The sequence below is a fragment of the Anabrus simplex genome, chromosome 2, assembly GCF_040414725.1.
Source record: "Anabrus simplex isolate iqAnaSimp1 chromosome 2, ASM4041472v1, whole genome shotgun sequence".
NCBI classification, from domain to species: domain Eukaryota; kingdom Metazoa; phylum Arthropoda; class Insecta; order Orthoptera; family Tettigoniidae; genus Anabrus; species Anabrus simplex.
Window position 1 is genome coordinate 652,196,717 of NC_090266.1, and position 27,926 is coordinate 652,224,642.

The 27,926-nt window shown below is 39.9% G+C and overlaps 1 protein-coding gene across 3 annotated transcripts in view; it reads left to right on the top strand.

Moving 5' to 3' along the window:
* Positions 1 to 27,926, top strand: part of LOC136864316 (post-GPI attachment to proteins factor 6) — a 226,121-nt gene that overhangs the window by 81,308 nt on the left and 116,887 nt on the right. For all 3 annotated transcript variants that reach the window (XM_067141134.2, XM_067141135.2, XM_067141136.2), the window contains exons 4-6: positions 5,054 to 5,181; positions 10,542 to 10,834; positions 10,930 to 11,219. In XM_067141134.2, the coding sequence (XP_066997235.1) occupies positions 5,054 to 5,181; positions 10,542 to 10,834; positions 10,930 to 11,219 (711 nt within the window). The remainder of the gene's footprint in view (positions 1 to 5,053; positions 5,182 to 10,541; positions 10,835 to 10,929; positions 11,220 to 27,926) is intronic.

Consider the following 27,926-nt stretch of genomic DNA (forward strand, 5'->3'; position numbering starts at 1 on the left):
ATATTAGTTCCTGAAATACAGTGAAGCTTCCATGTCTTTCTATCCATTGAGTAGAACAAAATGCTTTTTACTTGGGTTTTTTTACTCACTGATATCAGGTTCACTAATAACTCTTTGAAGAGCAGATATTCTTTTCGCAGAAGCAGAGACAAACGTTGTCACTGATGAGATAATCCCTAACATATTCTTAATTAGTTTTTTTATTGCACAAGTTCAATTGTAGGCTAAAGCAATGTGTGTAAAATACCAGAGGTTGCTCTTTTAAAATCGGTGCTTCGGTTCCAATATATTTTCCTGACAAATTTGATCCGACATCAAACCCTGAGCCCGAAAATCTTGGAAGTTCAGACAAACATAAAAATTCTATGTAGCTAGTGGGAGGGGGGATAAAGTCCTCCTTAACCCTTCCCTGGATCCGCCTCTGGCTGTGAATATAGATACAGCCAATGTAAAACATAGTCTAACATTTATAGGGGATAAGGTTGTTGAAATGATATCAAGAAAACTATACATTCTTACACTGCCCAGTATAGCCTTGTAAAATCTTGCTGTAACAGAACTGAACCATGAACCCCATGTGTAAAAACGAGCATTTATAAATACCATAAGATTTATTCAGACGTCAACAGAATTTATTGGGACATGCGTCTGGTAACATTCACAAATTAGACACCAATTGTATTCTATATAGTTATTATATCCATTTATTTTATGTGTTATTCTTCTATATAAATTGAAAGTTAGGTTAGTGAGACTTGTGCAGTATGGTTAAGATCAGCATAAACAACTTTGTCCTTTGTGAATATATACAGATTCCTGAAACCCCAGTGTGTAATCATATTCAAGGTTGCTGGGGACTGAAAATATGACTTGTAGAAACTATATATAATTAATCAATGTATGACGGCGATGTAGAGTTATTCGTTTGTTTTCAGTTTTATATCAGCCAATGGGAAGTTAGGATTTCTCAAATCTTCGTATTATGTACCATAGAATAGATGATGATTAGTAGACTGTCAACACAGAGCATTTATTACAGTGACCTTTGTAAAGGCCACATGGTGTGGACCAGTAGAAAAAGAAAGCACCCAAGGAGAGACACTTGGATGTTAGCTGACACGTACATGCTCTTCTTGGACACTTGACAGGCATGATCCATATATTCTGATTGTGATATGCTGATATTCATTCTCATGTTGTACTATTTTCATATGTCATTGTTGCCATATGTCTTTTGGGAAAGTTAACGTCATGTGGCAATAGTGGAACTTGGTTTTATTTTGTGATGTCAAAGTGAATATTGTCTATGGACATTCTTACACTGCCCAGTATAGCCTTGTAAAATCTCGCTGTAACAGAACTGGCACCCAACTAGTTTTTATATTAACCTTGCTTTATGTAAATAATCCATATTATGGGTGGGACTAGATATTTATGGTGAATTCAGATAAGTGCAAATTTGTTGGGAAGATAATAATAATAATAATAATAATAATAATAATAATAACAACAACAACTACAACTTTCCTAGCAGACTGTTTACTAGAGTAGCTTTTAGCGCCCATTTCATGGCATACTATTACCGTTTGTGTTTTGATGTTTGCAAGAACCAAAAGGATCTCTTGGACTGTATGTTAAATTGACCCAGTTGTCAGACAGATGTAAGAACATGTACATATATTTTCAAAATTGGGCAAAGTAAATTTCACAATTTTTTTTTTTTGACAAGTTGCTATACGTCGCACTGACAGAGATAGGTCTTATGACGACGATGGGACAGGAAATGGCTAGGAGTGGGAAAGAAGTGGCCATGGCCTTAATTAAGGTACAGATTTTCTTAGTATTTATTTATTACAAGAAGAACAACAGATTAGTAAAAGGGGCAATGAAGTGAAAATTCGTTAACATGTTCAGAACCATGTATCATCTCCCGTGTTTCATGACATGTGGTATACATGGTTCACTTCAAAAGTTACGTCCTGAATGAAGGTCAATAAAGTGTGTTTTCCTATAGAGTATTGATCTAAGAAATGCAACTGTGAACACTTTTCTTTTATAAAATGTTCATGGTGCAGAAACATCTTGTGTTTTGTTTACTTTTTTGCATGTACCATCTTAAACACTATGTCAATTTATACCCTAGTAGTGACAGTGAATAAGCGACGTACTTGAAACATTGTGCGACTTCAGCTGCCGAAAATAATATAAAATAATACAGTAAAACCTCTCTATAACGGACACCTTCGGGACCAAAAAAAAAAAAGTCTGTTATGAAGGGATGACCGCCCGAGAAAGGTTATGAAACTGGTACCATTAAACATAAGTTGGAACACAATAACCCATGTATTGTATGTGTTAACAGTTCTCACAAGTGTGCCTTTAATTGTATACTGTATACAGTATTGTACAATATACTGCACTGCACTCGCATGAGAAAGTTGTAGGTGGGCTGCTGCAGCTGCGATGTACTGTGTTAAAGAGACAAAAACATTGCTATGGAAACCTCTATTGAGCACACTGTACACTATTACCATTCACCATGTTACAATTAAGAAGAACATATGGGTTTTTGAAACTTTAAATCAATATGTACATGTAGCAATCTCTAGCACAGTACAGTAAAACATTAGCACTTGAAAAAATCCTTAATGTTTGTTTGTTTTGTCGACTGTGGTTTAGCAATGATATTTTCACTATGTGCAATTAAATCCTGGGTCAAATTGACACCGTTTTCATCGTTTTGTTTATAATAGAATTATTTCAGTCGCTTAACAAAGCCAAGGGCCTCTCTGTACGAGGTTATTGGCAACACGTTAATTTCCATATTTTCTTCAAAGTTGTCATTAGCATCATCTTCACTCCTGCTTTCATCAGAATCTTCATTTTTGTCCTTCTTCCCTTGGATTGACTGAAGAATCATTTTCGTGTCTCCACACTCACACTCTGTTGGAATATCTGAATCAATTTTGATATAGGTGTTCACTTGTATACTTTAACCTGCTGCATTAATCAACTGTTGTGTTGTTTCCATTCTGTCAGGAAGGGTATCCAATTATATTTCGGGATGTCCACCACTAGCGGGAAACCCAGCTTTCAGAAAGCAGTTACGAATTGTTGAGGCTGTAACATTTTTCCATGCATTGGTTATCCACGAAATTGCTTGGAGAACATTCAGTACCTTTGTAAGTGTTTGAAGGGTTACTTCATTTCCGTTAAGTTCTGATACTATGTGCTTCATCACTAACTGTCTGTACATAACCTTGAAGATCTGGATCACTCCTTGGTCAAGCGGCTGGGAAACTGATGTTACATTTGGTGGGAAAAAGACAATCTTACATTTTGCAACTTAATTGTATCCGGATGCGATGCTGCATTATCGAGGAATAATAACACTTTCGCTCCTGGCGTATCATTTTTATTTTTCTGTCCAATTGTCTTAGCCACTCTGTCATTATTTCTCTGGTCATCCATGCTTTCCTATTCGCTTTCCATTCATTGCCAAACTTTGTAAGGTCCATATTCCTAAGACACCTTCGTTTTGCGGCTTTTCGTATCGCAAAGGGCTTCTCCCATTCTCCACTCATACTTGCACATAACAAGACCGTAAGACGTTCTTTTGCGACTTTTCCACCAGTATAACGATTTCCTTTGAAACACAAAGTTTTGTCGGGTAAAGCACGGAAAAATAATCAAAAATATTTTCAAGAGCATACCCGTCTATGGTTGAAGGTATTTTTTTCTTGCCAGTTTTCAACAATCTCCATATTAACACTGGATGATTCTCCGCAAATCACTCTGAAGTTGATACCATGTCGCTTTCTGAATCTTTATAGCCAGACATTCGAGGCTTTGAAATCTCCAATACCTAATTCTGCCGCGAATTCTAACACTTGTGCTTGTATCATTGGTCCTGACGCAGGGACATTCAGACTTCTTATTTTAGCGAACCACTCTAGCGTTGCCTTGTCAATGAGAGCTCCGCTACCACTTTGAAACAGTTTAATGCGCTGTTCGTTGCCATTTAAATGTCATTCTTTCACTAGTTCCTCTTGCATTTTCACAATTTCAGCTACCTGTGACTTTCCAATCTTGAACACAAAGTTTACACACGCCACACTTCTCACGTTTATGATAGTCTATTATGCCTACCTTTCCTTTTAGAGTTTAAAACTTCCTCGGAGCTATGTTTACACCAACTTACTAACGTAAAACTGAACACACCAAAAGCCCATGAGTCAATGAAAAGTAATCTGACAGTGAAGGTACGAATTCCAGCGCTGTCGAGCATGTCAGATCACACAGCTTCCGGAAGTGATAGCATAGTTTAGTGTTGCCTTCCAAGAATGTGTACAGCTTGGACCAAAAGTTACGGTGTCTGCGGTTCTTGGAAGTACCACCTGTGCAAAATGTAAGCGAATACATACTGTACAGGACACAAATACAGTACTTTTTGAAAAAGAAAGTGTCCGTTAGGAGAGGTTTAATTGGAGTTTGTCGTGGCTATGGTGTGTCCGCGTCCGTAATAAAGGGTGTCCGTATAAGAGGGGTAAATTACTCGTACACAACATGGTATTTAATTACGGACCTAGAAAATCGTCCACCAATGAGGGGTGTCCGCCAGTGAGAGGTGTCCGTTAAGGCAGGTTTTACTGTATACTATGACAAAAAGAAAAGTGGCAAATAAGGACATTGAAGATGTCCAGTGGTTTTGAACCTATGAGTTGAGTTTATGTTCCACAGGCAAGTGTCTGAAAGGTAGCTGCTCACACATTGTGATGTGGAGATAGATAAATGTGTCACCAACTTAGCATATTTGTAGTTAGGATCCTACTGACCACTGGAACAAATTTTCCAATGGTATTTCTTATTTTAACTATACTTTCCCCTGACATTAATTTTGTTGACATCTGAGTTCCAGTTGTCATGCCTAGTACTTGTGAGTGAACTATCATTCTGTGGATATATTGGACCCATCTTCCCAAATTCTATTATGTATGAACCTTCATAAACCTTATGATAAAATTTATTGCTAACTGTTTATTATTAATTACAGGGTATCGGACATAAGTGCCATTACAGTCTGGGTTCCGTGGCTCTTTGGTCCCAAGTTATGGGAATTCCTGTTATTAGTCCTGGGGTTCCCAAGATTGTTACCACTGTGGATCATTTCTCTTACTACAAGTGAGTGTTCACATAAGTATTTTGTAGTATTTCTTTCCTTCTTTAATATATATAAGAATATTTGTTTCCCGCTTCTCAAATTTTTGTTAATATTCCTTTTTTGTAACATTTATCAAGTAGGGAAGAGATTCTTGTTATGTTCAGAGACCTCCTTTTTCCATTGTCCATTAGAAAGTGTCTTTAAAATAAGATGCAGCCATCATTATTAGATAAGTCCATACTTAAAAATATTGTTAATCTAAGCTTTTGTCAGGTAGCTGTGGGACTTGTTGATTGATAGACTTGATGTGAAATAACTAAATACTGTGACAGAGATGAACAAAAATGTTGTCTAAGTTGTATGTATGGAAAGGTAATACATTTGTATGTGTCATCTATAGTTCCGTCCAGCAGGCCGGGTAGGATTTGTGTGAACGATATGCCTCCACCTGCCTTTTTTCCAGATTTTTTTTTTTTTTTCGTGGAATCCATTGCTTTTCAGTTTCGACTTGGTTAATATTCTGTTATTAATTAATAATTCCTTTCTTCATGACGAGCTGAAACTCTGATGTTTCTGAATAGAAATTCATCCTATATAACACCTGCTCCTTGCAATACAGAGCACTAAAGATACTTTCCATACCATGTCTGTGCAGAATGTATTGTGTCTGATTCTAATATTAATTGCTTGTCATAAGAAGAAGAATTGAGTTTGTTTGTATACTTTATTTAATTCCATTACTGATGTTATCTTAACAAAGTTGTTACTTACTACAGTGAGCTCACAGTTGCGATCAACAGTATTCTGTAAGAAGGAAGTCAGCTCCTGGACTAAACTATCTTTTCATACCAACTTTGCTTTATGGGGGTGAAAGCTGGGTGGACTCAGGATATCTTATTCATAAGCTAGAAGTAACAGACATGAAAGTAGCGAGAATGGTTGCTGGTACAAACAGACGGAAACAATGGCAGGAGGGTACTTAGAATGAGGAAATAAAAGCTAAGGAATGAACTCGATGGATGAAGCTGTATGCATAAACTGGCTTCAGTGCTGGGGTCATGTGAGGCAAATGGAGGAGGATAGGTTACCTAGGAAAATAATGGACTCTGATATGGATGGTAAGAGTGATAGAGGGAGACCAAGACGACGATGGTTAGACTCAGTTTCTAATTATTTAAAGATAAGAGATATAGAACTAAACGAGCCCACAGAACTAGTTACAAATAGAGCGATTAGTAAATTCACAGAGGCTTGCAGACTGAATGCTGAAAGGCATAACAGTCTATAATGAAGATATAGGTATGAAAATTATGAAAATAATCAATAATAGAAAGTAGTGAGTATTGTACCACTGTTAATAATTGATAATCTTCTTTATTAATGTATGCTTTAGCTTAGAAGGTCAATGTAAAGTTTAAATTTACTGTTATAATATTGTATTTCTTTCTGTACTCGATTTAACAGAGTAAAGATGTCATAGCTCTTGTTCCAATCTGAACCACTCCGTCCCCACCACTAGGTTTTGTGGCTAACATTAAAATGATTTTCTTAAAAGCACCCTTGCGATTTACACATTTCAAAGCAGAAGTTTAAGATATCGCATTGCTGCTGGGGCATGTGGTGAAATGTGTGCATAGTATTGTATTAATGTGAAAAATTTCCAAGTAGTGAAACAAATAATATGAGTTTTTGACTGTGAAGAACCTGCTTCAATACAAATTGCTCAAGATACGCTCTCTTAAACGTGGACGGCCGTTCAGCATCTACGGTAGTATTGTAAGTTGAACTTTTGTATCGTCGACTAATACCTCACAGCAGAGAAGGGTGTAGGTAATGTAGATTCCATTTCACTAACTAAACAGCTGGAGGCTGATGTTAATTACGATTGTGGCAAAATTGCTACAGCTGTTGCATGTAAACTGCAAAATAGTGCTGGATAAGAATACGAGGGCAAATCAAAAATTAAGTTACACTTACAAGTTATTACCATTTATGAATCCACCTACACATGTGTAACACGGCTATGACAATATACAATGTAAGTTCACTTTTCCACATAGTCCCCAAGAGACCGTAAACATTTCTCGGAATGGTCAACCAACTTTTCGATTCTGGATGCGTAGAAATCACCTCCAGCGCTGTGTAACCACCTGGAGACAGCTGCTTTCACCTCCTCATCATTTCGGAATCATCGTCCACCGAGATACTTTTTCATCTTACCGAACATATGATAATTGCATGGCGCTAAGTCTGGACTCTATGGAGGACGTTGCCATACCTCCCACTTGAATCGCTGCAGCAGTTTGGACGTTTGGCGGGCCATGTGAGGTGTTGTGTTATCGCGCGACAAAATTATATAGCGCTCAATTTTCCCCGCCGCTTTTCTTTAATTGCCTTACATATCCGATTCAGCATTTGACAATACGAAGCTGAGCTGATTGTCGTGCCTTTTGCCATAAATTCTACGTGCACCACACACCCTCCATGTCAAAGAACACTGTCGCCATTACCTTTCCTGCTGAAGGTTGGACCTTGGTCTTCTTTCGTGGTGGTGATGTGGTGTGCACCCATTCCATCAGTGTTCTCTGTTTCTCATGATTCGCCACAGAAACTTATTTCCCTCCACAGAATACTGTTGCAAAAATGCCAGTGACAATATTGGAAACATCCCTTGTGAACATCGGTGAGCAGATGTGGGACCCATCTTTGACACAGCTTACGAAATCCAAGGTGCTGGTGAACAATGGAAAACACACTGCCAGACAAAATGTTCAGCATGCTGGCAATTTCCTGCAATGTTATGCGCCGTTTCTCTCTCTAGTGATCCCATCAACCAGTCAACACATGCATAAGTACTGGACTTTGCGGGCCTGCTTTCCCAATATTCGTCCGTGAGATCTGTGTGTCCGGTGTCAAATTGCTTACACCACTTCAGAATACCTGGGCAAGAAATTGGATGCTCACCATATACAGCAGTGATTTCACAATGAATGTTCATGCAATTGAGCTGTTTCTTTTTCGTCTTCTTTTCAAGCCGCTTGTCCCACACGTGTGGGGTCACGGGTGCGAACATGTGAATTTGGCCCTGTTTTACAGCCGGATGCCCTTCCTGCTGCCAACCCTATATGGAGGGGTGTAATCTCTATTGCATGTTTCTGTGGTGGTTGGTAGTGTAGTGTGTTGTGTTGTGTGAATATGAAGAGGAGAGTGTTAGGAAGGACACAAACACCCAGCCCCGAGCAAGAAAAATTAATCAGAAGCGATTAAAATCCCCGACCTGGCCGGGAATCGAACCCGGGACCCTCTGAACCGAAGGCCAATACGCTGACCATTCAGCCAACAAGTTGGACAATTGAGCCGTTTATCCCATAGAAATCTGATTGTTGCACGCACCTCCAATTTGGAGTGAATATCCAGTTAACGGATCATTGAGCCTAGCCCGCTCTGCACACACAACACGTTGGTATACCACACCAACCTTCCTATCGGACATGTCAGCAGTTACTGTAGCTTGCTCCGCATTGGCCACGGCCATGGTCATGGCACACAGCATACTCTCGTGGTGAGCTAGTGTAACTTACTTTTTGATTGACCCTCCTACCAGGTATAAAACTAATATTCAAATCGCAGATATACTCTGTAGTAAAACTACTCCTTGGATGTGATGAAAGAGGATTTATCACTCAACAATCTTTCCCACCTCGGTATACTCTGATCATATGAGTTATTGTAGAAGATAGCTTTTTTATGTGTAATAACCTGTTGACTGATTACTGTACAAGATTTACAGTCAACAAGCTGAGAATGACATTTAAGGTCTAGTGCAACCCAGGCTGAGGTGAATTAAAAGAACACACAGGGGGAGGCAGCGAAATGTTACCAGCACATTAGCTGATGCTGCTGTGCAAGTGGACAGGGGAAATGCTTACTTTGTTCCCGAGTGGCAGGGATAGTGTACAGTTAGCGCATGGTTAGCGGCAAGCGTACAGAATGAAGGCTTAGTTTATGACTGGATTCTTGTTGAGCGTACATTATTGGCGTTATTAGTTTTGCATTCCTACACTTGTTGAATGTTATTTGTGTTAACTATCAATATGTATTTTACAATGGATATTTCTAGTTAAGACATATCTCCTAAAGAAGAAATGAGGTTCGATGTGTGAATAATTAGTCGTGGACTCGGGCCTCCTTCATCCCATGATTTAAGTGTGTGATTTTTATTTGTGGAGAACTTTAAAACTGAATGTGTACAGAAAAGGTAATATCTACATTAGTTTTAAATGTCATTCATTAACTCTTAATTATAATTTAGGCCTACCGTAATGACACTGAATGCCTGCCCACGCTGCTACAGCTTACTGGTGAGTCTAGCAATGGATTGCAGGCAGTCTCTGTCCCCCGACATCCCTTGCACAGCGTAGTAACTTTTTACTGCTTCTCCCTGTATAATTCTATATTAGAGGCCTGTATTTTGTTTATTTTAAGTTTGTGTTTGTGCTGTTATTTTCTGAAGGAAATTTAATCATTCATGATAAGATAATTTTATACTGCATTGTCTTTAGTTTTATGTCAGTTACTAAAATCTTTTTTTAATGGCATTTTTTAAATTGTTTGTCATAATAATCTGGTCCTTAGTTCTGCTCTCCTCTCGCAATTTTTTTTTTTTAAATCTTTGTGATTGATGAATGAATTTGAGGCTGTTAAACCCATACAGTATTTATTTAGAAATCCATCTGGTTTGTCCAATTTCAATTTCATTCCATATCTCCCTGAAACTTACTCCTTAACTGTTTATATTCTTGTTGTAGATAGGCTGAGTAGCTTAGGCAGTAGAGTGCTGACCTTCTGAGCTCTAATGGTCAGGTCTGATCCTGGCTTAGTCCGGTGGTATTTGAAGGTGCTCAGATATGACTGTCTCATGTTAGTATATTTACTGACACATAAAAGAACTCCTGCAGAACAAAATTCTGGCACCTTGTTATTTCCAAAGAACTTTAAAAGCAGTTAGTGGGGCTTAAAACCTATAACATTATTATTATTATTTTTTTTTTTTGCTAGGGGCTTTACGTCGCACCGACACAGATAGGTCTTATGGCGACAATGGGATAGAAAAGGCCTAGGAGTTGGAAGGAAGCGGCCGTGGCCTTAATTAAGGTACAGCCCCAGCATTTGCCTGGTGTGAAAATGGGAAAACCATCTTCAGGGCTGCCGATAGTGGGATTCGAACCTACTATCTTCCGGATGTTTTTATTATTATTATTATTATTATTATTATTATTATTATTATTATTATTATTATGTGTTGGATTTCCTACTCTGTAGTTGAAATTACCAGTTTCTGTTCACTTTTACTAATATAAAATTTTCTTGTTTGTTACAGAATATTTATTCCTGCTGGTACCTGGCACTTCTCTGTGAAGATTTCCAACTGTGAATTTGAAATAAGCTCAGTGGCTCTATTTCATAATAACTCAAGTATGCTGTACTGTATACAAAGCTTAGCCTTACGAGCCAGAGCTCTTCCATCATACAACCCATTGATTAGTGTGGGTAACCTTACAGAAGACGCAGAATATATATTTACAGAAACCGAGCCATATACTGACAGTTTCTATTATTTACTAGTAATTTCTGAATCCCAAGTCTCTTTCAAAGTGGATGTCACGACCACAGGTAGGAGTGATGAACAGTTTTCTAAATGAATGATTAAAAACATGTACCATATTTGTTATTTCTTTGTTAATCTTTTCCATCTCTTTCTCTTTCAGAATGTAGTGTTCAAGCTCTGGGGAGAAGTTTTGCCAAGCAGTTTGCTCAAATGACAGAATCTCTCAGTCAAACCGTTACAATACGGCACAGCAACAATACGGTACGCACAGATTGGGCTAACACTATCCTCTTTGCCAATGATAGTGAAATGCATAATCTCAGCAAACTGAATAGCATTCCTAGAGTACAGACTGAAGATGATTTTGAACGAGATGATCCATGTCTGCCAACATTCCAGTTGGCTCGAATAAAACATGCCCAAGACTTCGCTGATACATTTCTTCTGCAGGTATGCAAGTTATCAAAATATATATATTGAGATGATTATTCGTATTGCAAAAAACAAGTGTGTTTAACCATCTTCCCTCTATTTCTCACACTCTTTGCTGTAGTTCTTGTTTCATCTTGGTCATACATTACAGATATGGTACTCATTTTTTTACAAGTTATTCAGTTTTTCCTTCCTATTAAGGGTGAGTCTCCACGTTGTGTGATTTCTTTAACTCACAAATTTCATTACTTTCTGTATATTCAGATTCTGGTGATGGTAACCCTTTGGTGGTATGAAAGTCACACTGGTTTTCAACCATCTTGTTTTTCTTGAAAGGCAATCATTGCCCCGGAGGACTGCGATAGGCTTTGGCAGCTGGCATAATTGCTGTCCTCACCGCTAGATGGGGGCTTCATTCATTCCATTCCTGACCTGGTAAACAAGCTGTGGGTTTTAATTTTTTTTCATTTGTGTTAGCTATCAGTATGATGCCATATTGTATTGGACAATGGATATTTCTAGTTGAGATATTTCTGCTAAAGAAGATATCATTTTTCATGAGTGAATAATTAGTCGTAGGCTTTGGCCCCCTCATCATCCAATAAGAACACTACCTAGTCCCTTAACCCCTCAGCGCCGACCTCTATACGTGGTATAGACCCTCTTTTCTTCCGTAGCCGCCAACCTCTATACGTGGTATAGACCCATACATGGTTTCACATTTACGGCTATAGCACGAAGAGTTTTGGAGTTACTGATATGCAACTTGTTTTGTTTCCAAGAAGACAGTTTCGGGTTTATCAGTGTTGTAAATAAGAATTGAAAAATCGTTATAATGTAGTTGTTTTTGCAAGGATAATTATTTGTCAAATAAGTCCGAGCACTAATCTCTTGCTTTTTTTAAAGTCACGGAATAAAATAAAAAATGATGATCTGAGAAGTTTGTCTTTTCGTGTGATGTTCTTTGCTCTATTTGTACATCGGTTTATTTATTATATTTGTCTTTATTTCTCAGCTTGTAATATTTTCGTAACTCTCCACGAGCGCTCTGTGTAGGCATCGGTTAGTGTTGCTTTCTGTCATACGATACGAGAACCAGTTGTTCATGGTATATATCTCGTTTGAAAGACGATGTTTCAACCTTATCTGAAATATGTATCGAGTTGGTTTGTTTCGTCATAAATGTTATTCCCCTCATTCAGTTTCGTCCTGTTGCTTTCGGTCTCGCTGCAGCTTCACCAGTCCGTGTGACGCGCCGCGCTCAGCGGTGGTTTGACTGACAGTAACGTGCTTGAAATATTGTATAATTCAGATGAAAGTTTAGTCGGAAGTAGTAGTGACAGTATAAGCAGCAGTGATAATGAAATAGATGATGTAGCAGTGGTAAATTAAGAGAGTGACGATGAGGAGGAAACAGTACTTGGAAATTTCGTGTAAGAGATTATAGATAATTATACAGGTCAAAGAGAAGTTTTCAACGGTGAATTCTGATTGCTAAATTCTGTAATAAAACTCACTCAGGTCACAGAGACAAATATTGAGCAATTACCTTATCGGGTTCAGCTGGTGAAAGGTTTGTTTACGAAATACGCTCGGGAGGGAGGGGAACGAAATATTCAAGGCCGGCGCGCATCAGATAATACAGTTCCAAGGTTGCAGGAAAAACATTTTGTCAGGAAATTAGCACCCAAGAGTTGGAAATCCAAACCTCAGATACATTGTATCCTGTGTTCAAAACACGGCGGAAAGAAGACGTCAGTGTACTGCTGCCAGGAGTGTGACTTGAGTCCCTGTCTCAAAGAGTGCTTCGAACTCTATCACACGGAACTAAATTACTACGGAAATGTGAAACAATTATGTAGTTATCTGCATGTACTTAGTTCTGTCATAAGGAATTCCAAATTTCGTGAAAATCGGGCTACTCTTATACTTGTAGTAACGCTTTAAGTGAATCGATGTATTTCAGTCGTGCGTACTTGAAATCTCATCCGGCCGCGGGGTAGGAAGCTATTTAAATGGCTGCGACGCTGAGGGGTTAAACAAAATTTATTTATTTTTCTATGCTGCCATTTCAGTCTTGTCTCTCCACTCTACTTCATACTTTGTATCCTTGTATCGTATTTGTACTGCTTTATTAGCCTGCCTGTTGGCCATGACAGTTAAAGGTATCAAAGCTTTACGGACTAATGCCATGGTTAGCTGGTTCGAGACCCATTGGTAGAGAGAATTTTCACCATCAGAATTTTGGTTGGCAGTATAGGAAAGATGTTGGTATACAATTTCTAATCTCTAGGATGTGAGCCAAAAGCTTAGGTTCATTTCCAAATCTCTCCACATTGTTCATCTGGAGTGAGGGTATATGACACAATTGATGTTGATTTGTCCATCAGATGGAAATGTTAAGCCTTGAGCAGACCCCTTGAAGTTGTTCAACAGGATGAAGTAGGCTATGTATACACACTGGATTTCACCCTCTCTCTACCTCATTGTTATCATCATCACACACCCATGGTTGTAAGATAGAAAGATCTGCACCAGGCCTCACAAGAGGCCACACGACTTCACATCATTGCTTTATGACGCTTGTTATTTATTTTTTACTGTTGCGTCTAGCAAGTTGGTTGTGTGGTTCAAGCCTTGTGGCTGTTAACTTGTATTAAGGAGAAGTTGGGTTTGACCCCATTTTGGTAGATTTGAAGATGATTTTCTGTGGTTTCCTATTTTCACACCAGTCTGTATCTCCATTAAGGCCATGGTCACTTCCTTGTCAGTCCTAGCCCTGTCCTATCCCACCGTCGTCATAAGATGTGTCCTAGTCTTCATGACACGAAAACAATAGCAAAAGGAAATGACCATTTTGATTAGAACTTCGGTCATAATTCTGTTACCACGCTCATTCTCTTGCCATTGAATTCCTAATCCCCTGATTTCACCATTTACATGGAGTTGGTTGTCAAAAATTTGTTTCGTATGTCTAGCGTTGAGGTAATCAAGAAGGGAGTGTGTTAAACTATCTTCCCAGTGTTACTCAGAGGAATCTTCTGTGGATTGGTGATCACGGGTTCAAACCTGGGGATTCTTGAAGGGTGGAGGAAAGTCCATTTGGCACTTCATATTGTACTATGTCAGCATGTAAAAGATCTCTTGTGACACTTTATCTGACAAAAGTGATTAATATTCTGTCATACGTTGCCTTACAGAGTTCCAGTTTCGCTACCACTTGGTAGAGTAAAATGGAACATCAAAATTGTCGCGTGGGCCAATGACCTTCGATGTTAGGCCCCTTTAAACAACAAGCATCATCATCAACAAATTGTTGCGAAGGTAGTCTTAATGGCATCTCATCAAATATCTGCTACATAGTAACTGAGACCATGAATCGTCGTCGTCGTCATCATCATCATCATCATCATCGCTTTTTAGCAATAAGCTTTGAGACTAGAAAACTTTTTTATTTCTGTTCTTTATAAAACCTAACTAAGATATCCCAGCAGCCAGGCGTAATGTTTCCATTTTATTTCCAGTGTCCTGTCAAGATGATGTTCTGAATTCTTCATTAATTTGTTTGGCTTCTTTTATTGTCTGAATATAAAATTCCCTGTTTGTTAGCAGCCAGTCCGTCAGTCTAGGGTGGCGAGTTTGCCTCTTACCTGGAGGCCCTGGGTTCGATTTCCAAATAGGTCAGGGATTTTTACTTGGAAGTGAGGGCTAGTCCGAGATCCTCCAATTAGCCTATGTAAGAACAATTTAAGAACTATCTGACGGTGAAGTAAGGCCCTGTTCTAGAAAGCCAAGAACAACGACCAAGAGAATTCATCATGCTGACCATGTACCACCTCGTAATATGCAGACCTTAAGGCTGAGGAGTGGTCACTTCATTAAAAGCTATGGCTGCAGACTTTTGATTGACATCTGTAAGTGATGCCAATACTCGTACTATTCATAGGGCGGTGTTTGCACTTGGATTCCATAGACAAGCTATAGAATATAAACCAAGGATCACCAACATGAACACTTGTCACTGGTTACAGTGGTGCAAATGGAAGAGTAGCATTTGAACTGACGAATCATACTGCACGATGTGGCAGTCTCACGGATGTGTATGGGCGTGGAGAATGCCAGGTGGACATTACTTACCGGAGTGCATCGTTCCAACTGTGAAATTTGGCGGAGGAGGCATTATAGCGTGGACCTGTTTTTGTAGTTAGGTCTACATCCATTGGTTTTAGGTCCTCTGAAGCCTTTCAGGCAGTATTGGACAATTATTCTATGGAACCTACCCTGTGGCGACAGTTTGGTAATGGCCCTTTTAGTTTTCAGCATGACAGTACACATGTTCAAAAAGCAAAGGACATAACAGAGTGGTTTGTGGGAGTGGGAGTGAATGAAATCGAATGGACATCCCAAAGCCCTTATCTAAACACAATTAAACATCTCTGGAATGAGTTACAGCACTGGGTAACAGCCAGACTAGACTGGCTTGAGAACTGTTCGCCATGTTGCAGGAGGAATGGAAGAAAATATCTGCAGACATCCACCGAAACTTAGTGGAAAGTCTTCCTTAAAGGATAGAAGCTGTGATAGCGGCAAAGTGCCACCTTTGTCGTACAGACACCATAATGGCTCCATTTAAGCCAGTACCTACGGGTGTCCGATCATTAATGGGAGTGTAGTATAGTTTTCTTACCTGATCATTAATGAATGGAAAAAGAGTATTTAGGTAAAAGAACAGAAATTGGTAATGCTGTTTGTAGAATATGGAGAAAGAGAAACAATAGAGAGGTGAAAGGAGTATGCATTTTTGTAAGATATCTTATTTGAAGCTATGGTTTGGTACCCTCCCCTCTGCTTTTCTGTTTTTTAAAAATGCATCGACTATAAACTATAGTGCTGAAAGTTTCCGGACAATCCTGTTATGTGTGATACCGCTTGTTTACAATTGAAGTAGAGCAGTGGTGAGCAAAGTGGGTGACTTCACCTTATTTTTGAACAGTTATTGGTGTCAGATTCTCAGTACAGTAAGCCAGGCAAGCAGCTCTTCCACTCCAATTCAGAACTAATACAGGGTCTCCTGTTTAAACTAAGACTGAACGCACGGTGTTTGTATTCTGCACTATGGCAGTTGCCTCAGCCGAACTTTTGTCGTGCACAACTGCCTTGCTTTAAGCGTGTATACTATATTATATGAAATCTTACCTTATAACATATGCTGGAAATGTCATCCTTCCTGGATTATACAGGCATTGTATTTGGTAACCACATTTTGGCTGATGCGAGTGAGTTTTGCCACTGTATGATTTAATTTGTAATGTTTTCTTGCATTTCCTTCAATGTGAGAGAATTGGTTTGATGCACTTTATCTTTCAGTTTATCCCACAAGTAAAAATCACACACTGTTAGATCTGGAGAATGAGGGGGAAATAGACCAGCACTGATCACTCTGTCTGCAAACACTTCCGAGATTGTAAGAAGGGAATCTTTAGCTGTATGAGCAGGGGCTGAATCTTGTTGAAACCACCCCCACAATATTTCTTCTTCCATCAACTGATGGAAGAATGGCGTCAAAATGTCATATTGGTACCTCTCTGCATTTACTGTTGTCTCAAGAAAAATAGGCTCAATTAGTCATCTTGCGCTAACAGCACACCAAACACCATTCTTCCTCTCATAATGAGGGACTTCATAAACACCATTAGGATTTTCTGCACACCAATAGCAAGAGTTATGACTGTCTCCCACAAGTCCAACCCCTCGTCCACGTTGTGGGAGATGGGCAACGTCATCAAGTAGGGAATAGCCTGTGGGGGTGAAGTACAGTGGGGACTGTGAGTGCCCCGAGACCGCTACGGTAGCTGTGAAGGCCCTATGGGAATCCTGAAAAAGATGGCGGTTAACGGGGCTCTTGTGAAGTCACGACAGGCCTAGCAAGCCGGTGATGGATATTAACTCGCTTTCAAGGAATCAAGGAACGATAAGCCGGACGGATGTAGCAGACGACGACCCTGGTGAGGAACAGGATTACGAATTGGCACACTGAATATACAAACATTGACCAGAAAAGTAGAAGAGGTCGTAGACATGTTGGAAAGAAGAAAACTGGATGTAATAAGGCTGGCAGGGGACTAAGTGGAGGGGTGAGGGTAAGAAGAGCTGGGGAATGGTTTTTGGTTGTACTAGATAGGAAATGATGAAGGAAAGCAAAATGTAGTAGGAGTGGTAGTAAGAAATGGATTGAAAGAGGAAGTAAAAGGGATAAGTGACAGGTTGATAAAAGTCAAAATAACAGTCAAAGGAAAAACCTGGGAAATTGTACAAGTGTATGCTCTACAAGCAGGATGCACACAACAAGAGAAAGATGACTTTGAGGAAAAATTGGAGAGACAATTGAATTTACAAAATAACGTGGTAATGTGGGGCCTGAATACCCATGTAGGCATGGAAAGGAATGGTTATGAGAATGTGCTTGGGGCAGAAGGATGGGGAAATAGGAATAAGGAAGGAGAAAGACTACTAGATTTCTGCAAAAGAAATGGGATGATGGTCGGGAGCACGTGGTTAAAAAAAGAGAGAAAGCCATAAGATAACGTGTATAGCAGTGACTGGTCTAGGAAATCCATTGTAGATTACATGATCTATGACTGGGAAATGAAGAGGAATGTTATAGATGTAAGGGTAATACCATCAGAGGCCCTAGATAGTGACCACAGACTATTGGTAATGAAACTGAGAATAATGACGGAAAGAAAGAGAACAGAGAAGCAGGAAGGACATATCAAAATATGGAAACTGAAGGAAAAGGAAACCAAGGAAGAATACCAGGAAAAAATAAGATTGAATTTACCATCAAATGAGACAAAAACAGGAGAGGCAGAATGGGAAAGGTTCAAGAGGACACTAGTAAAAACTGCAGAGGAAGTGTGTGGGGGAACTAGTGCCAGGAAAAGATGCAAGGAGACCCCATGGTGGAACGACAGAGTCAAAGCGGCAGTTAGGGAGAAGAATAAAGCTTTCAGAGTGTGGTTTCAACAGAGGACAACAGAGACAAGACAAGATTATAAGACCAAAAAAGGAAGAAGCTAAAATGTTTGTAACAGAGGAAAAGAAAAAATGGATGGAAAAATGGACAAACATGATGGAAGAGGGTAGCAAAGGAAATAAAAAAGGACTTTAAGAAATGGTCAAGAGTAAGAGGAAAAGCATGAGGGAAGATGTTATAATGATAGACAAAAATGGAAATGAAGTGCAGGAAATGGACAAACTCCAAGGAATGTGGAAGGCATATTTTGAAGATTTACTAAACCCAGAAGGATGCACTGAGGAGGAAAGTAGAAGCAGGGAGGAAGTAATATAGAAAAATAAAATGACCTTAACATGAGCAGAAGTGGAGCTAGCACTGGACAAGATGAAAGGACGGAAAGCCCCAGGGTTAGATGAAGTGAGTATTGAGATGGTGAAGGCAGCAGGAGAGGTAGGGAAACAGTGGCTTTATTGTGTGTTGAAAGTAGTATGGAAGGAAGGGAAGACGAGACCCCTGAAGATTGGAAGAAGGGGGTAATCATACCTATTTTCAAGAAGGGGAATAGAAAAGTGTTTAAGAACTGTAGGGGAGTCACATTGATATGCCACTGTGCAAAGGTGTTTGAGAAGATTCTGGAGAATAGAATCAGAAAGAGGGTGGAAGAAAAGTTAAGAGAAGAGCAGTACGGCTTCAGATCAGACCTTATATTCTCAGTAAGACTGCTACAAGAGCGTCATTATGAACGGGGTAAGGATCTTGTGATGGCCTTCATGGACTTTGAGAAAGCTTATGACCGTGTGTGTAGAAACAAGGTGTGGGAAGCCTTACAGAGAAAAGGTGTCGAGGAACAGACCATAGAAAGAGTGAAGGAGATGTACAATGGGAGTGTCAGTTGTGTGAAAATAGGAGGAGAGAAAACAGGCTGGTTTGAGCAAAAAGGTGGATTAAAACAAGGAAGTGCTCTGTCACCTTTGCTCTTCGTAGTAACAATGGACAAGATAATGACAGAAGTGGCAAGAAAAATTGGAGAAGGAAAAATGAAAGTGATGATGTTTGCAGATGACCTGTTAGTCTGGGGAGAAAAGGAAGAGGATATCAAGGAACAGTTAGATGCTTGGGTAGATGAGGTGGAACAATATGGAATGAAATTTAATGCCCAAAAGAGCGAGATAGTGATCAGAACTAGAAAGAAGGAGAGACCTACAAGAGGGATATTGCTTGGAGGGGAACAGCTTAGGAAGGTAGAGAGTTTCAAGTACATGGGAAGTATCATAGAGGAAAGTGGAAGAAATGATAAGGAAATAAACGAGCATGGAAGACAAGCAGGAGCATTCCTGAAAAGTGTCAGAAGCCTGGTTTGGAGCAAGGATGTCCCTCAGAGAAGCAAAAGAGTGATATACGGGATGTACTATATACCTGTGCTGATGTACGCAGCTGAGACTTGGGTAATGAGGCAGAGAGCCGTGAATAGCATACAGGCAAGTGAAATGAAATTTCTGAGAAGCAGGATAGGAGTGACAAGATTGGATAAGATGAGAAATGAGAAGGTTCGAGACATAGTAAAAGAAGAGCCACTCCAGAATAGGATTGAGGCATCTAGACTTAGATGGTTTGGACACATGAAGAGAATGACAGAGGAAAGGATACCGAGGAGGATGCACGAAATGGACATAACAGGTAAACGACCAAGAGGAAGACCAAGAGACAGATGGATAAAAGGAGTGGAAGAGTGTGTGAGGACTGGGCAAGAGTGACTACGGAGAAGTCGTGGGAAGACAACAGGAGATGGAGAGGCTTATGTTCCAAGCAGACTCAGCCAACAGCTGGAAACTGCAGATGATGATGATGATGATGATGATGATGATGATGATGATGATGACTGTTCACACAATCATTAAGATGAAAGCAGGCCTCATCCAAAAAGAACACATGTTGTGGTTGGAATAAACAATCATTCAATTATGCAAGAAACCAAGGTATATATACACAGGTCTGGTCACGCTCCCAGAATTCTTTGCGGCAGCGGCCATATTGGGACCAAAGTCCTCCACTGTGTGTTATACAGTGCAGTGAGATTACGTTGTCATGGGTTATTGTATCGCTCCAAATTGTACATGGCATTCACGTAAAGGGACTCGGTTATTTAGATTCCCTAAAGATAAGAACAGGAGGGAAAAATGGGTTCAAAATTGCCGACGTGATAAATGGCAGCCCACAGAACATTCGCAGCTGTGTGAGGTTAGTATAACGTTTGCTAGAAAAATATAAATAATCACCAAGTTTAATTATATTTGCTTTTGTGGTGTAGTGGTTAGTGTGATTAGCTGCCACCCCTGGAGGCCCAGGTCAGATTCCCGACTCTGCCATGAAATTTGAAAAGTGGTACGAGGGCTGGAACGGGGTCCACTCAGCGTCAGAAGGTCAGCTGAGTAGAAGGGTGTTCGATTCCTGCCTCACCATCCTCAAAGTGGTTTTCCGTGGTTTCCCACATCTCTAGGCAAATGCTGGGTTGGTGCCTAAATTAAGACCACAGCTGCTTCCTTCCTCTTCCTTGTCTACCCCTTCCAGTCTTCTCATCCAGCACCAAGGCCCCTGTTCAGCATAGCAGGTAAGGCCACCTGGGCAAAGTACTGGTACTCCTCCCCGGTTGTATCCCCCAACCCAAAGTCTCACGCTCGGGGATTCTGCCCTTGAGGCAGTAGAGGTGGGAATTATTATTATTATTATTATTATTATTATTATTATTATTATTATTATTATTATTATTTATTTATTTATTTATTTATTTATTTATTTATCATGCCTTTGTAGGTGGCGAAGTTAGGGCTCTTGGCCCTCTCTTACACTTAACCACTGTACACATCATTGAGAGCAGAGTTTGAGTACATATTATATAATAAATGATAACATACACAAAAATACCTTACACTTTTCTAACTCACATTCATACGATCATTCATTCTTTCCAGTCATACAAGTTAGTCAGCTGCATTCAGCAGGTAGTCTCGGCAAGCAGTCTTAAATTTAAGTAATGAAGTGGAATTTCTGACACTGACAGGCAGGGAATTCCAAAGTCTAGAACCCGCCACAACAAAGGAGTTGTTGTACATGGAGGAGCGGTGAACAGGAATAGAAAGGGAGGAACCAGAGCGGGTATTACTGCAGTGAAAGGAGGACAAATACTTAAGCTGGGATGAAATGTATAGTGGCCTGTCTTCAGAGAGCAGTCTGTATATCTGTATCAGTATGTGATACATCCGTCGTTTGTCAGGTTTTAGCCATGAAATAGTGTGATAGTATGGGGTGACATGTGTATCATAACTCAGACTGTATATAAATCTAAGGCAACAATTAAGCGCCCGCTGAAGTTTCGAAGTCTGCTCTTTTGTTGCGTCTACCAGAATGACGTCACAGTAGTCGAGGACGGGAAGCACTAGCGTTTGTATGAGTTTGACTCTCACAATACAAGGTAAAATATCGCTGTTTCTTTTAACCGAATGAAGTATCGAAAATATTTTTTTACACACATTCTTAATATATTCAGACCAATTTAAAGTTTCGTTCATTGTCACTCCTAGATTTCTCACAGTTTGGCTGAATGGGATAACTCTACCATTCAGTATAACTGAAGGAATAGTTTCGTATCTTAGTGTGGCCAACAATTTTTGAGAGCCAATAATGATTGCTTGCGTCTTGGAGGGATTAAGAAGGAGGGAATTTTTCAAGGAGTAAGCGTTAAGTCGCTGAAGGTCAGCATTGATGCCTGCTATGGCATGCGGCAAATCAGAGGTCTTACAGTGACAGTAAATTTGTAAGTCGTCCGCAAAAAGATGGTAGCTACAATTCTTTAAATTAGAGGAAATGTCGTTTATATACAAAATAAAGAGCAATGGGCCTAAAACACTACCCTGCGGCGTGCCTTCCTTCCTGGTTCGCCAGTGAGAGGTTTGATCAAGGGTTATAATTCGTTGCGCGCGATTTTTGAGGTACGATGAAAAGAAATTAATAGTTCGTTGATCGAAGTAGTAAGATTGCATCTTGTTTAATAGAGTCTGGATGTTTATAGTGTCAAATGCGCTACTGAAATCGAGGAGAGTAAGTATTGTCACTAGTCTTTGGTCCATTGCGTGCCGTATGTCATCAGTCACTTTGAGCAGGGCAGTTGCTGTGCTGTGTCCCTTCTTGAAGCCAGATTGCAATGGGTCTAGGAGAGAATGGTTATTTAAGTATTCCAACACCTGCTCGTGAACCAGACGCTCGAGTGCTTTGGAAATCGCTGGTAAGATAGAAATTAGTCTGTAGTCGGATGGTAGGGAGGGGTCAGGTTTCTTAGGCACAGGGATAACATTAGCTAGTTTCCATAGTGAAGGAAAGGTTCCGTTTTTAAGGCAGTAGTTGAAAATGTGGGTAATAATTGGTAAAACAGCACCAATAATGTTGTGTAAGAAAGTTATAGGGATATCATCCACTCCTCTGGCTTTTGATTTGATAGAATATAATACTTTTTTAACTTTATTAGCAGTAACAGGGTGGAATGTGAAATGTTGTTTGTCAGGTGAAGGGTTCATAACGGGGTTGGGTACTGAGTTTGGGGAATTTAGTACATTAGGTGGTGTTCTTTCTTCAGTAAAAAATTCATTTAACTTATCGAGTGGTATGTCTGGCACATGGGGTTGTTGTCGAGGTTTCCCTATGCCTAAGGAACGAAGCGCGTTCCAAGCACTGCCAGAATTCATGTTTGCAGTCATGTTTTTCAAATATGTAAATTTACGGTTTCTAACGAACTGTTTAACTCTATTTCTAAGGACCCGATAATTTTCGAAGTCACTTTGGTCACGAGTTCGTTTAAAGCGTCGGTAAAGTGCATCGCGGTGGGCCATCATGTTTTTAATTTCATTATTTAGCCAGGGACAAGATGGGCGTGTAACTTTTATCTGTCGCTTAGGTGCGTGTTTATCGTACAGAGTGATTACAAGGGAGTTGAACTTGTCTACTTTCGCGTCTATATCGTCCAATAGGAGTATGTCATTCCAGGGTAGATTGTAAGCGTCATGTCTTAACTCGTCCATATCCATGTCTTTTGTGTTTCTGGAAATAACATACTTAGGTTTATATTTTGGCATTCGGAGGGAGTAGGATAGGTAGATAAGGTCATGAGTGGAGATGGCTGGGACTGGAATCTGGCCGTGAGTTATGACTTTGTTTGGGTTATTTGTCACAATGTGGTCAATAAGCGTGTGTGTTTCGTAGTTTTCTGTGTAAGTATGATTAGTGGGCTCTAAACGGAGGATGGTCATATCACAGGAAGAAAACATGTCAATAAATTGTTTAGTTTCGTGCGTTTTAGTAAGCAGGTTAATGTTGAAGTCACCTACGGCAATAATATGCTCGTAGCTAGGCAGTAGGTCAAGTAAGCGAAATTCGAATTCAGTCATATTTGTTATTTTGGGCGGCTTGTATACAACAACTATAAGGAGTTTCTGTTGGTTAATAATGACTTCAACAAACATGAATTCTGGCCCTAGCTGTGCATTGTTAGATGATACACATATCACCCGGCTTTTTAAATCGTTTCTGCAGTACAAGGCCACCCCACCTCCTCTTCTGCCATCGGATCTATCATGACGTAAGAGGGAATACCGGTCAAGTTGTACCATACCAGAGGGTATGCTCGGAGTAAGCCAGCTTTCGCTAGTAGCAAAAATATGGATATTATTTTCCCTCATTATGGCTTGAATTTCGTCGAAGTGCGCTACCAAGGAGAGTGCGTTGACATGGCAACACTGTAAACAATTGGTGGAGGGAGATAATGCCTGTTTGAGGAGCAAGCCGGTGGTGAGAGGTGACGGGGTGAGAGGGGGAATGTTGCCAAGGTCAGTGTCAGGTACAGAGCTCTGGATCAGCTGAATAACGGAATGTTAACGAAATAGTAGAACAGAAATAGCATGCAACTTACCTCGACATCCTGATAAATGTTTACACTGACTGCCACTAACACACACACAGACACACACATAATACACTTACAAAAACACTTATGAATAACAAGCAGATGCACTATCGAGCTGTGCTGTTCCATTTTAATTGTTATTATTTAATTATTATTATTATATTATTATTATATTATATTATATCTGGACCCCGAACACAGCCGTTAATTAGATTAACCATTATGCTACGAAGGCAGTTTTCTAATCATCATCATTTCCCATTATCCAGCTGTAGCCGGGTGGGGGCAAATATGGTTCCTCTCCACTTTCTTCGGTCTTACCACCACTCCTCCTCCAACACTGTGTCCCAGTCCAGGTTTCTTTCTCAAATATTGTTTTGGATTGTATCCTTCCATCTCAATCGTGGTCGTCCGCGGCCTCTCCTTCCTTGCATTTGCATTTCCATCACCTTTTTTGGCATTCTTTCATTACTCATTCGCTTTATGTGCCCAGATCATCTTAATTGGCTCTTCTCTATTCTATCATTTGATTTTCCTACTTCAATTTCTTCCCGGATCTTTTCATTCCTTATTTTGTCTCTTCTACTCTTCTGTATCATACTCCTCAAGAACTTCATTTCGGCTGCCTGTATTCGACTCTCATCCTTCTTTGTCATTGTCCAAGTTTCTGCTCCGTAAGTTGTTATAGGTACGTAATACATCTTGTACATGGTTTCCTTTGCTTCCATTGGCACATCTTTGTCCCATAACATGTTTCTTACACTATGATAGAAACAGCTTCCGGCTTGAATCCTCTTACTAATTTCAGCATTCAATCGAGCATTCTCAATTAATTCACTCCCCAGGTATTTGAACGTCTCCACTACTTCCAGGGGCTTGTCTGCAAGTCTAATCTGACCTTTCCCTTCTTTCTCCCCTCCAGTCATAACAAGAGTTTTACTCTTTTCTACACTTATTTTCAATCCACACTCTTCGATCTTCCCATTCACCACATCCAACTGTTCTTGAACATTCATGTCCTCTTCTCCCCAAATCACATTATCATCTTCAAATAACATAATTTTCATTTCTCTTCCTCCATACACTGCTTTTGCTGTTCTCATGATGTCATCCATTACTATTGTAAACAGGATTGGAGATAGAACACTTCCCTGTCTCAGCCCACTAGTGATTTTGAACCAAATTGTCCTGCCAACTTGTGTTAGCACGCAACTATAACATTCCTTGTACATTGCCGTGATCATTTTTATTAATCCCTGTCCAATTCCTTTTTGCACCAGGCTGTCCCAAACTTTAGTACTGGGGACACTGTTATATGCCTTTTCAGTGTCAATGAATGTCATCACCATATCATTCCCATACTCTCATTGCTTTTCCATTAGTTGTCTCATAATGAAAATGGGTTCTATTGTTGACCTTCCACTTCTGAAACCAAACTGATTTTCCTCTATCTGATTTTCAACCCTCAACCTCATCCTACTTTCCAGTATCCTCTCCATTATCTTAGCAACATGGGATATCAGAGTAATTCCCCTGTAGTTCTTCAATACTTTCTAATCGCCTTTCTTAAAAATTGGGATGATTATTCCTTTTTGGGAAATTTCATCTATTCCAGCAGTTTTTCGATTCTTCATCTTTCTTACTGCCATTTCAATTGTCTGTCTGTTCGGTCATCAGCCCAGAGGCTGGTTGGATCCTCAAATAGCACCACCAAAGGCTGTGCAGTTATAGGAAAACCACAAGAAACAATGATAGTACCAAAATGAGGCGTACTAGGCAAGAGAGGAGTGAGGTAGTTTGCCATTGCTTTCTCCACTGGGCTAGACAGTGCTATTGTAGCACAACTAACCCTATGAGCAATACCTTTCATGACACTCAGACGCACTGGTTGTGCTCTGAATGTCATTACTCAGCATTACCCACACCCCAGCAGCTTCCATATTGTCATAGCCATGGATGAGACTGGGACTTCAGTGGAAGCTACACTTTGCTCTGGCCTGTGCCAAGAGATGGAAGCAAAAGTACTGTATCCATCAAGAACTGACAGCAGGCAGCCATTTCAATTACATTCATTGTAATTTCTTCATCGATTTCTTCATCAGCTATGTGCCTTTCCTGGTGGTCCGTTGAATGACTATCATTAGTTCTTATGTTCAGCAACTTTTGAAAATACTCTCTCCATCTATTTCTTATTTCTTCTGGCTTTGTTAATATTATGCCGCCTTCATTCTTCACAAATCTGGTGTTTACTTCATCTCTCTTTTTGTTTCTTAAGATACCATACAATAATTTCTTGCTGTCCTGCATATCATCTCTCAGTTTCTGTGTGAATAAGGCCCAGCTTTTCTTCTTTTCTTCCTCCAGTACTTTCTTGGCCAAATTCTTTTCCACCACATATTTTTTTGCTACTGGCTTTACGTTGCACCGACACAGATAGGTCTTATGGTGACGATGGGATAGGAAAGGGCTAGGAGTTGGAAGGAGGTGGCCATGGCCTTAATTAAGGTACAGCCCCAGCATTCGCCTGGTGTGAAAATGGGAAACCATGGAAAACCATCTTCAGGGCTGCCGACAGTGGGATTCGAATCCAATATCTCCCGGATGCAAGCTCATAGCTGCGCGCGCCTAACCGCACGGCCAACTTGCCCGGTTCATATATTTTCTTCTACTTTCTTCAGTCTTTGATGTTTTCAATGCTTTCCATGCCATTTTCTTTTCCTTCACTTTACTCTCCACCCTATCATTCCACCAGTGTGTCTCATTGTCTTTCACATTTCCTGATGTTCTACCACATACCTTTATATGTTATAGACATACCTTTATGTACATCCTACCAGTGATTCCTTAAATCTTTTCCATTCATCTTCAACATTCCCCATCTCTGTCCTGGGTACCAAGGGTATCATTTCCCTTTGAAATTCTTCTTGTATGCTTTTCTCCTTCAACTTCCATACTTTAATTCTTTTTTCTCTTCTTAATGGGGGTTTTTCAATCTTTCCCACTTTCAGTTTTCCTGTCACAACTCTATGATCTTCACCAAAGGCTTCCTCAGGCATGGCTGTAACATCTAAAAGGTTCTCCCCATGTTCTTTTTTGATGATTATATAATAAATCATGGTCTCTTTTCGTCTGTCTCCCCAACCATACCTTGTAATTTTCTGACTGTTCTTCTTCCTAAACCAGGTGTTTCCAACAATCATTTGGTTTCTCATGCAAAAATCCACCAACAACTCGCCTTCTGGCTTTACATTTCCATATCCAAAGGGCCTTACAGCATCTTCCTTTCCTTGTCTTTTCATTCCAACTTGTGCATTTAGATCTCCCATCAATAGAACTTCCTTTATCTTCTATCTGTCTCTCCACTTCCTCTGAAATGTCCTCTAGATGTTCATCTGTGATATCCATTTGTGGGGCATACAACTGAAACAGATCTTTCATGCCATTTTCAAACTGGGGTCCCATCACCCTCATCTATCGCTGACACATTTTGTAGACTCCACATATTCTTGGATTTTTTTCCTAAGTATGATGGCCACTCCACTTTTTGCTTCAGATCGTCCTCTGTAATACAGTCTGTATCCTTCTTTCAGAGGAATCTCTCCCTTACCCCTCTTCTTGGTCTCACACAGTCCAAGTTTGGCTATATCTTTTTCTTTCATGAAGTCAACCAGTTCTTCTGTCTTTCCCGTCAGTCTCAGGACTGTTGCCATCTTGATGTAGTTTGGTGCTGGTTGCCCACTTCTCACAGTTCTCCCAG